This window comes from Ipomoea triloba, chromosome 5, assembly GCF_003576645.1.
Source record: "Ipomoea triloba cultivar NCNSP0323 chromosome 5, ASM357664v1".
Lineage (NCBI taxonomy): Eukaryota > Viridiplantae > Streptophyta > Magnoliopsida > Solanales > Convolvulaceae > Ipomoea > Ipomoea triloba.
In genome coordinates, this window is record NC_044920.1 from 23,384,120 (window position 1) to 23,395,305 (window position 11,186).

General features: G+C 36.0%; 2 protein-coding genes across 3 annotated transcripts in view; both read left to right on the forward strand.

Moving 5' to 3' along the window:
• Positions 1-349: 349 nt before the first annotated feature.
• LOC116020816 (protein LIKE COV 3-like) lies at positions 350-4,262 on the forward strand. 2 transcript variants are annotated; one of them, XM_031261362.1, is made up of 6 exons: positions 350-573; positions 826-878; positions 1,776-1,885; positions 3,070-3,237; positions 3,309-3,533; positions 3,807-4,262. In XM_031261362.1, exons 1-6 carry the CDS (start codon positions 424-426, stop codon positions 3,815-3,817), a joined length of 717 nt encoding a protein of 238 aa, XP_031117222.1. In that variant the 5' UTR covers positions 350-423; the 3' UTR covers positions 3,818-4,262. The 2 variants fall into 2 exon arrangements, with proteins under 2 accessions (XP_031117222.1, XP_031117221.1); XM_031261361.1 differs by having other exon boundaries at positions 3,823-4,262.
• Positions 4,263-7,689: 3,427 nt separating this feature from the next.
• Positions 7,690-11,186, forward strand: part of LOC116020961 (succinate dehydrogenase [ubiquinone] flavoprotein subunit, mitochondrial-like) — a 6,986-nt gene continuing 3,489 nt past the window's right edge. The window contains exons 1-9 of the mRNA XM_031261539.1: positions 7,690-7,782; positions 8,056-8,223; positions 8,815-8,902; positions 9,095-9,241; positions 9,319-9,459; positions 9,924-10,009; positions 10,092-10,184; positions 10,260-10,323; positions 10,454-10,597. Coding sequence (XP_031117399.1) covers positions 7,690-7,782; positions 8,056-8,223; positions 8,815-8,902; positions 9,095-9,241; positions 9,319-9,459; positions 9,924-10,009; positions 10,092-10,184; positions 10,260-10,323; positions 10,454-10,597 — 1,024 coding nt within the window. The remainder of the gene's footprint in view (positions 7,783-8,055; positions 8,224-8,814; positions 8,903-9,094; positions 9,242-9,318; positions 9,460-9,923; positions 10,010-10,091; positions 10,185-10,259; positions 10,324-10,453; positions 10,598-11,186) is intronic.

The window sequence follows — 11,186 nt, forward strand, 5'->3', positions numbered from 1 at the left end:
ATATACAAAATTTATATATTTAGAAACTACACTAAAAGTATTATTAAAGACAAAAAAATTTTAAATTTAAAAATAAATAAAAATAATAAAGAAAATAAACAAAGAAGAAAGAATTGATTTAATCAATGAATAATATGTAGAACAGATAATACTTTATTCTTAAGTAGTACTCCGTACTATATTTTTTAATATAAGTACTATATTTTCATATTAATCTAATTCGATATAACACGTCTTATAGATAAAGATTTGTAGATGTCGCGTGACTTTTATTTGGTGACTTGTGAGGACAGAGGTGGTAGATGAATGACAAGAAATATACGTAGTACGGTAGTAAATAGGAATACGTCGCTAACGTCCGGAATTCCGTTTGGCAGAGGTTTTAGTTTATCATTCACTCGCGGGAAGAGCAGAGAGATAGAAATGGGAACCCGATCGGAGAAGGAAAAGGATCTGGAACGGCTGATTCCGGTGGTGGTCGGCGGTACCTTGGAGAACGGGGCGTGCTCCAAATCTTCTTTCCCTGACGAAAATTCCCCGTCTCCTCCTTCCTCTTACTCCACCGGCAAAGAGGTCTCTCCCTCTCCCTCTCCTTCTCACTCTCACATTCACACACACATCACATATCAATGCAAATGTCTCATCATTTCAAATTTCGAACAACCTATTGATTGCCTCTCCTTTCACACACGATTAAAAAGTCTGTCAGTTTGACACTCACGAAATGTTTGGAATTTTTTTTATTATGTTAGCCGAACAGGGTAACACTAAGACTCTGTAACCAGGGTTTTAATTCACGGTTCTCTTAATTCCTAATTTTTGCAGGCGATAAGCAAGGTGATTCGCAGCTGGGCTTGGAAAAAGTTCATTACTGGATGGTCAGTATTGTTTTCTTCATCTTTCATTAGAATGAACACCTTGTATAAAGAGCATTTATTGAGCTTGAACTAAATGGTCTCTCTTTTGAATTGAATTTGATGTTATGTCTTACTCTTGATCACGTTTAAACTAGAGGCTTTTCATTTTTGAACTGCATGTTTACTGGAGCTCGTATAGCCATGATACGTGGGAGATGGGAATATTTTCTTATCCTAGTGGTAAACTTTTTAGAACCTGTGCTGCCTGCTGCATATATGCTTCCTTGAGTATGCATAGCATTTCCAGTTGTTTGTCCAGATTAAAGTAGAATTTTAGTATAATTTACTGGTATCAAGCCAATGAAAACTGAATAGGATTAGTTCTTTACAGGTAGTATCTGTTCTATACTTTCTCAACTTTTTTCAGCCCAAAGCCCACCACAGGGGTTCGATCCTGTGACCACACATTTGGAATGGCAGCAGAGATGCGATCGTACTACATAGTAGTTTGCAAATACAATGACCTAATTGTTCTCTTCTTTCAATTGCAAACCAAAATGGCTTGAGCTGCCCACAAACCAATCCAAGTACTTGTTTCAGTTTGTGCATGAGTTTTGATCTTTTGCATTTTTTCTTGTTCTTTTAACTTAATTGTAAAACTTTAGATGATTTTGATAGGATATTCCAGAATATTTGTCATCAAACTCATGAATGTAGTCCATAACTGGGGTACTGTAAGTTGTGAAGCCCTAAGCATGCTAAAATTACTTCTTTTACTTTTACAATGCTCGTTACTTCTTTTACTTTTACAATGCTCGTTACTCTGTATTTGACAATATCATCATTTCATGTATATATTTTTGTTTCTTTAGTACTGACAGGGCTTTAACCTCTCTCTCTTCTTTTTTTTTTTTGCAGTGTCATCTTATTTCCCATAGCTATGACCTTTTACATAACATGGTGGTTCATTTGTTTTGTGGATGGCTTCTTTTCTCCAATATATACTCACCTGGGAATAAATGTATTCGGTAAGTATAGTGGTTAGTTTGTGTTTTGTGTATTTCAGCAAGACTATTTCCTTTTGTATGTGTACCAGCATTACATATCTTCTTTTACTGTATTGAGAAACCATTTAGCTTTGTCCTGTTCTGAGTAAAACATTAAAAAAATCAGCTTCCATAGTATTAGCATTATTTTGATTGAATTCAGGAAGAGGCTGTTTTGTTTATTCTATTCATTTTTTGCAATACCTATATACAAAAGTCTATTAAAAACTAGAATACCATGCTTTTGTAGAACATTACAATGGTGAGCGAAACTGAAAAGCATTACCTTCCGTGTTAAACAAGGAGTAAGATATAAGCAAAGAGTTAATGATGATACTTACGTAAGTGCATGGCCATCATTGATGCCCTTCATATGCTTGTTTTATGGGGAAACGTAAGCTTGATCCATAGGAATTAGAAAACTGATTTGATGTCAGGAGCACCAGTTTTACAGTTGAACCTTGATCACTACACTAATCCATAGGGGTTCACACATTTGTCTGTTGAAAAGACAGAATGCAACCATATGTGCCTTAGCTGGAAAATTTTAGTTCATGTTAAGATGTTATAAAAATGTTGTAACTGGTAAAAGAATAAAAATGTTGTAACTGGTAAAAGAGAATTTTGAAAAGCACTCAAGTAGGAGAATAAATTAAAATGTATTAGAAACTACTCCATACATATTTGTTTGCCTGATTTCAATAGTTGGTATTGTTATAACTATGCCCACAAAAGCATACGAGATGTTTGTTGTTTGGAATGACAAGGTTAATCCACAGGGATGAGGGTGGTGAGATTATGCCATCAATTTGTTTTCTAAAACTCAGGTTTTTTCTCTAGTTCTTTAACTGACTTGAAGTTCTAATTCAAGTGATACCATTTTGGAAACTTGTATATTTGCATAAGGGGGGCAGGTGAGGGAGGGTATAATTTAATTTCCCATCCAAAATACAGTCTGGCTCTGCTAAATCACAGACATAATATGATAATATTAGGAGGTTTATAAGATTTGAAAAGTTTCCATAGCTCATTCTCTTATATGTGCATGTATGGAGGTGAAGCTGATTGAGGAAGAGTTGGCTCTGCCTGAAAGTCTGTGGATACCTTACACAAAGTTGCTCTAGGTGTATCAACTTTAAACTTTAAAATTTTTGACAATTTCACAGGTCTTGGATTTGTGACCTCCATCACTTTCATCTTTCTGGTTGGGGTGTTCATCTCCTCATGGTTAGGTGCTTCTGTACTTGGTTTAGGAGAATGGCTGATCAAAAAGATGCCTCTGATGGGCTATGTCTACTCAGCTTCCAAACAAATCAGTGCAGCAATTTCAACAGGTAAGCTTATGATTCTGCTTTATTCCGAGAGTTCAATAGATTAAACAGAGTGCAGAAAATGGCTTTCCCAGATCATAATTCTCAAGCCTTCAAAGAAGTGGCAATAATAAAGCATCCCCGAGTGGGAGAATATGCACTGGGCTTCATCACCTCAACTCTGGTTCTCCAGAAGAGTTCAGGCCCAGAGGAACTCTGCTGCGTTTATCTCCCGACCAATCATCTCTACCTCGGCGATATCTACCTTGTGAACTCCAAGGACATCATGAGGCCAAATCTATCTGTTCGAGAAGGCATAGGTAAACACTAAACAACTAAAACCTTCTTCTCCCAAAAGAGGCCTACATCCCATCCCGACAGAGTAACTTAGTGGCTCAGCAGATAAGGCCAAATGCCGGTGCACATAAGGGATTTGTCCATTTTGGACATAATCCCTGCACTGCGGCTGCTGAGTTTCAAATCTTGATATCTTCTCCCAAATACCACCTACTGAACCAGTGAGCTGAGCCGGCTAAAACAAATAAAACCTGACTGAGCTTGAAGCTCTATTACACAAAAATGATATAATGCAGTTGTGGAATGATGCAGAAATCGTGATTTCCGGTGGGTTGTCTATACCGAAGATACTGACTATAGTGGATGCGCAGTCGATACTATCTCCGCGAGCTGGGAAATTTGCAATTCCACATGTCTAATTTACTGTAAGAAATTTTTGAAGAGCTGAGCATTGACACGCCAATAATCCAAGTTCATCGTTGCCCAATAGCATTGCCATCTCCACTACACTGTGATTGGTTAAACTAGTTGTCACTTTGATGGTGCTGTAAGTATGCAAGCAATTGCTCCCTCAAAGAAGAAGCATTAGCACCCTGTAATTTTACCCTAAAACAACTCGACTTCAACTTCACAATGGAAGTTTTTTCTTCTTTGCCTATGGATTTATACCTTTTTAGCTGTCAGAAGTAAAATATCGTGACACATCATAATTGTTTTATTATTATAATATTTCAAGTTATAGCGTTGGATAAGAGCATCCGCACTTTAATTGGTTTTTGGAACACCGAGTGCCGAGTTGGTGGAGAGAGGATAAGAGAGAAATTTAAGGTTGTTCAGAACTCGAATCAATTTTTTTTTGTGTCAGATCAATGTTTACTTGACTACTCAGGTCTTCACCATTAGTGTAATTTTCATTGGATTTTGCAAGCATTTATGCCACATGAAAGAGAGAGTGAGGTGAGAGAATGCAATTGTTATACCCTGCACTACGGTGCACATAGCAATGTGCACCACGTACGTAAAACGACGTCGTTTTGGTGTTAGTGGACGCGAACGCGAATGACTCCAGGAAATTCATTATCTATAATACACATAATCATTATCTAGAATATACAGAACGTTTGCCTAGAATACACAGAATGTTTGCCCAAAATACACATAATATTGACACACAATACACAGAACTCATCTTCCTAATATTCGAATGCACAAGCACATCACAACCTGTGTTAATAACATGAATACACAGAATATTGACACAAAATACACAGAACTCATCCTCCTAAACATTCGAATGCACAAACACATCACAATATGTGTTACTAACATGAATACACATAACGGTTGCCTAGAATACACAGAACGGTTGACTAGAATACACAGAATGATTGCCTGGAATACACAGAATATTAACATAAATATAGAGACAGCCGAAACGGGAAATGTGATTTCTAAAAAAACGGACGATTAGTTTACAATGCTCAAAATGACGTCGTTTAGGTACGTGGTGCACATTGCTATGTGCACCGTGGTGTACGGTATAATTTGCCGAGAGAATGGGAGAGGTCTCCCTGCAAGGTATGAGATTTTATCAGAATTGTGAGGCCCATTTTTAACATTCTCAGATTCTTGTGTGCGTGCAAGTTTGCGCACCCAAAGGGCACGTAAATGGTAATATTTTTTTAAATTTCTTTTTCAGTTTTATATTTTGTTTTATTTTTTTCTTTTTCTTTTTTTTTCTTCACCTCATATTCTCTTTCCTAATCACACTCACAAAAACTCATCAAAAACCACATCAAAATTTCAACTAGTGGGGAAGGCCTGAGGATACTTGAGCATCTACATTTGTGGATTTTGCTCTAGTTTTTGCAAGTCAAAAACCCACTCTATAGTTTTTAAACAAATGGGGCAAATGATTTTGTCCATGTTCTTTCTCTTACTAACCCAAGTTTTTTTGTGGGTTCCAGGAGAGAGATGAAAGAATACTACTCCATTTTTGTGCGTTTGGGCCTTTGGGGCACATCCAGCGCCCAGGCACGCCCCAACTGGGTGCATTCAACTGTCATTTTTTTTTTTAATTTTGTTTTTTTTTTTTAACTCTCCATTTTCTCTTTCCTAATCATATCTGTAAAAATCTAAAAAAATAAATTACCAATTGAGGATGCCCAAAATATTTTATGTACTCCATATAATATAATTATTAACAATAATATATTATAAATACATATCTCAGTATAATAGAAAAATAGTTTATATCTTACATAAAATAGATGTGGAACACTAAGAAGCCGCTTAGTACTTTTCCATTAATTAAATTCATGAAAAAATGATTTAAAAAAATATGTTTGATAGGAATAACTTTATAGAAACAATAATTATCATTTTGGTGTTACCTTGAAATTAATTAAATTACCTATAAATTAATTAATTTGGTTCGTTCAAACTTCTCCATAAAATTTTATTTCATCTCTATATATCCGTATTATATACAACATTTAAAAAAACATAACAAATAATTGATCAAATGTGAGAATAATTTTCTTAACTACTTTTTCCTTTTTCAAAGTATTGAAGTACAAGAGTCAATATTGACTCCACTGAGGCTTGAACCCACCACCTCTCGTACAAAGAGAAGGGTTTGATACCATTGGACCACAAGATCCTCGACTCCTTCAAGTCTATCTAGTTTCTATTGATGTAACTTATTCCAAAAAAGCATGAGGCATGTCCGCATGACATCTTTTGGTTACCTTTATTGCATGAGGTATTTATTCGAAATTGAAATACAATGGTGTTTAGTGTCTAGTATTTTGATTTTTTGTTAAAGATGATTAAATCAATGTTAGACGCTAAACACTTTGTGTTCAAATGACATGTTACAATGTAATAGAATCAATAGTACTTAAAAAAAATCAAATGTTAGACAACAATTATTAATAATTTTTACACATCAATATACCTCATAATTAATAGTAACAATTAATGTTTATTTAAGTAAATTGAGAATAAAAATACTTTATATACGAATAGCAGGGTGTATTTATTTTGGAAAAATTTTCACAAGGAAAATGTCATGCAAGAGAAAATATGTGATTGAGATGTTTCATTAGAAGAAACTATCAAATCCTCACTAATTTGTAAAGTTTAAGTACAAAAATTAAAAATGAAATAGATGACATGAGACTCTAAAAATTGACAATTAAAAAATGTAGAATGCAAAATGTGAGAAAATATGTAAATATAAAAATTATAAAGATATGTTTATAAATATCTTTTTGAATATTCTCTGTATATAAATATTAAAATAGGCCATTCCTATAAGTAAATTATACTATGGACTAAGGTCTACCTTGCATTGAAGACCTTGGTCTAAAAATAACCTTCAGATTATGGTCATGCTTGGTAAATGACTGTTAGCTGATTGAGTTAGAAAGTATAGTTAATTGATAATATTAGCTAATTATAAAAAAGCGTTTGGTAAATTAACTGTTAGCATATAGCTGTTTGGTATAATTTTTTTCTCAAAAGGCTAAATGAAAAGGCTGCTTTGAGTAGCCCTTTGAAATTTAGTATTTTAGAGTTACAAAAAAACTTATTAACCAAACACTTATATTGATTTTTTTAACCAATTCAAACAACTAATAATGGTCAAATAGGCTAAAATTGGTTGATATGCTAATTATTTACCAAACAGGCCTGTGTATTACGTGTCAGTTATTATGTTGTATTTGTAGTTGATTTTGTATATGTGGTTGACAATTTTTGTACCTGTAAATATCATATTATGTGTAAGTAATTATTAAGTTATTTGTTTACATGTACAACAACTGTTAACGGTAAATACAAGATGTATTAACTGAAGGTACATCATTTTTATATCGGATTTGTAAATGCAAAATAAATCCTGACCATGGTATAACAAATAGTTCCTACCTATGCAATAAAAGAAAAAAGGTTTGGGAGAAAAAAGAAAAAAAAGAAGTCATTTTTTGCAAATTACAAAATTTAATAAGCCCCTATATTTCGGACACGGGAGAACAGTAGTTAACAAATTCCCAGCAGAATCTATACTTTACTATTTGTAATTTTGTATATTTATTTGTGTTTTATTTACATCCCCTTCTCCGGCTCTCTTCGATCTCCATAGTTAGCAAGCCCAATTACCAGAATCTCCAAGAGATGTGGCGCTGTGTGTCGCGTGGCCTGCGCATTCCATCCGACAGATCAATCGCCGGCAATTCTCATTTCCGGCGACTCTTCTCATCTCAAACTGTACGATCTCTCGCTCTCGCTCTCTCTCGTTATCTGTGTGTTTTTGATATAAAACTTGCTAGGTTAGTGCTTATAGAAGTCGCTAGGTGTTGTTTGATTAATTTCTCTTAAAGTTAGCTTAATTTTTGTTTTCCGGTAAGCGCGGTCAGTAGTCTTTTCTCTCGATTTTGGTTTTGATTTTGATTGGTTGAGCTTATTTATTGGCGGCGATGATACTATTTTTGCGTCCTTTTGTATCTCGTTGATTTTGAGTTACTTTTGTTGGTTTAGCAGAATGTGGGCGGGTCTTCGTATACAGTGGTTGATCACACATATGATGCTGTGGTGGTAGGTGCAGGAGGTGCAGGGCTTAGGGCGGCGATAGGGTTGTCTGAGCATGGATTCAATACAGCATGCATCACCAAGCTATTTCCTACTCGTTCTCACACTGTTGCAGCTCAGGTACCTTATTGCTAGCTCAGTGCACATGTATATTTTTTGAGTAATGCTGCATACCACTCCAATCTCTTCCAATCTATCCCTCATGACATGACAATGACATTATCCGATTGGTTACTAAATCCTTTTCTAATTAGTTGTTGGGTGGCTAATTCATGGAGGTCACATCATGAGGGAAAAGAGTAGAGGGGAAATTCAAAAAGGAAGAAAGCATTTCTTTTAATGGGGTAGAGATTTTTTCTTTTAAATACTTATTATTATTTTATATATATCTTCATTTTAATTTTTAGATTGTCAAAATTTTGTTCTCCACCTTCATTACATTTGGGTTTGTTTGTTTTCTTTGTTGCCTCCTATTTCATGAATAAAATAATCAAAACCGTTCTTCATATTCTTTAATGTTTCATTCCTTTCATTGACCAATGAAATGGTTTGTATAGAGAAATAAAAAAGAGATACTATTTCACATTAATTTGATTAATGTTCTTCCTATGGTACATTTGACAACCTTGGTTCTAGCTTCTGGAGGTCGTTTTCTGGTCTCAATCGTGAGACAGATATTTTCAATCTCAAACTTAAGGAAATCCTCTGTAGGGTGGTATAAATGCTGCATTAGGAAACATGACTGAGGATGATTGGAGGTGGCACATGTATGATACAGTTAAAGGAAGCGATTGGCTAGGTATGATGATTTTTAGAATTAAATTCATTTCACTTCTAAATGTCATTTGTGCTAAATGTTTATTTGTAGTGTGCAGTGACTTATTGAAGCGTTAAAGTAATAAAATGACATAATTTCTTATTATAACTTGTGAAGGCTGCAATGTACTCTCTTCTACTTGTATCTTCAGAGCTGTGTGTTAATTTTATCTAGGTGATCAGGATGCTATTCAATACATGTGTAGGGAAGCACCAAAAGCAGTTATAGAACTTGAGAATTATGGGCTGCCATTCTCCCGAACAGAAGATGGGAAAATATACCAACGTGCATTTGGTGGTCAGAGTCTTAATTTTGGAAAAGGTAATCAGATGCTGTCTATCTGGGGTTGCAGTCCATATTGCTGTGCAATCTAACAATTCTTATTACTAATTATTCAGGTGGACAAGCATATCGTTGTGCATGTGCTGCTGATCGGACTGGTCATGCTTTGTTGCATACTTTGTATGGCCAAGCTATGAAACATAATACACAGTTCTTTGTGGAATATTTTGCATTGGATTTACTAATGAATAGTGATGGTACGCTCTCAATTGGGATTGTTGCAGCCTAACTATTGTCTTATAAAATTATATGTGCAATGTGAATAATTGTCTTGCATGTGAACAATACTCTTTTTGAAGATTTGTTGCATACTTGAGATGCAATGTGAATAATTTTCTTGCGTGTGAACAATACACTTTTTGAAGATTTGTTGCTTACTTGTACCCTCACTACGAGTTGATGATATAAGTACCTATATGACATTATGATCAGGTCAGCAAGTCAGAAAAAAAAATTGTGGTAGAAAAATGTCTATAAATTTAATTCTTTTCTCTCATTTAATATTTTTTTTTTATTCTGTGTTATATATATATATGTGTGTGTGTGTGTGTTTTTTTTTGTTTTTTTTTTCCTTTTCAATGTGAAATCCTTTTGCACTAGTGTTCTAGTACTCGTATAAATTTGTATGTGAAACTTAGTTGATATCCAATGTCTACACCAGGAAGTTGCCAAGGTGTAATTGCACTAAACATGGAGGATGGGACATTACATCGCTTCCGTGCTACTTCTACTATTTTGGCCACTGGGGTACCTACTTGTTTGTGAGATTCATTTGGATTTCTTTCATAGGTATCTTTGTGTAACCTAATTTCCCTGAATTTTTCACCAGGGTTACGGTAGAACATATTTCTCTGCAACCTCTGCTCATACGTGCACAGGAGATGGGAATGCTATGGTTGCACGCGCTGGGCTTCCTCTCCAGGTTTGTATATAGGAACCTTTCCAAATTTTTCTGCTATTTTACTCCCATTAGATCTTCTTACTTGTCATCTTGCAGGATCTTGAGTTTGTGCAATTTCATCCAACCGGTATATATGGAGCTGGTTGTCTCATCACTGAAGGTTTTTTATGCCTTCCCTAACTGATTATTCACGATGGATATGAATCTGTAATTTGCTCCATTTCTTGTGATGATCCATCATTTTTCATGCACCTCTGTTTACTTATTCTTCCTATATCTTCATTGTTTAGGATCTCGTGGTGAAGGTGGCATTCTTAGGAATAGTGAAGGTGAGCGATTTATGGAACGATATGCACCAACAGCAAAGGATCTTGCCTCAAGGGATGTCGTTTCAAGGTCTATGACAATGGAAATCCGAGAAGGGCGTGGTGTAGGTAAGACCTTGTAATGTATGTTAGATTTCAGGTGTAATTAGTGTTTCAAAAATCCCACCTAGGCGCCGATTAATCGCCGTCTAGGCGCTAGGCCCCGGTCGACCGCCTAGTGTATCACCTTAATCGGTGGTCTAGGCGGCCGACTAAGCCGCTTAGGCGCTGATTGCCTAGGCCTCCTAGGTACCGACTAGGCCGCCTAGTCGGCGGATTAGCTATTGTTCCTTCTTTTTTTAATGGGTTATTTCACTCAAAACAACATCGTTTTGAGCGAAATAACCCTAAATTGTTCAAGCTCTAGATATTTTTTAGGTTAATATTTAATAATTTAGTATTAACTATTAAAGTATTATATTTTCTTTTGAGAACTATTAAAGTGTTATATAGTTTATAATTATTAGTCTTTAAAAAAAAAATAAAAATACACGGATTAATCCCCGCCTAAGCCCCCCCCCCCCCCCCCCCCCCCCCCCCCCCCCCCCCCCCCCCCCCCCCCCCCCCCCCCCCCCCCCCCCCCCCCCCCCCCCCCCCCCCCCCCCCCCCCCCCCCCCCCCCCCCCCCCCCCCCCCCCCCCCCCCCCCCCCCCCCCCCC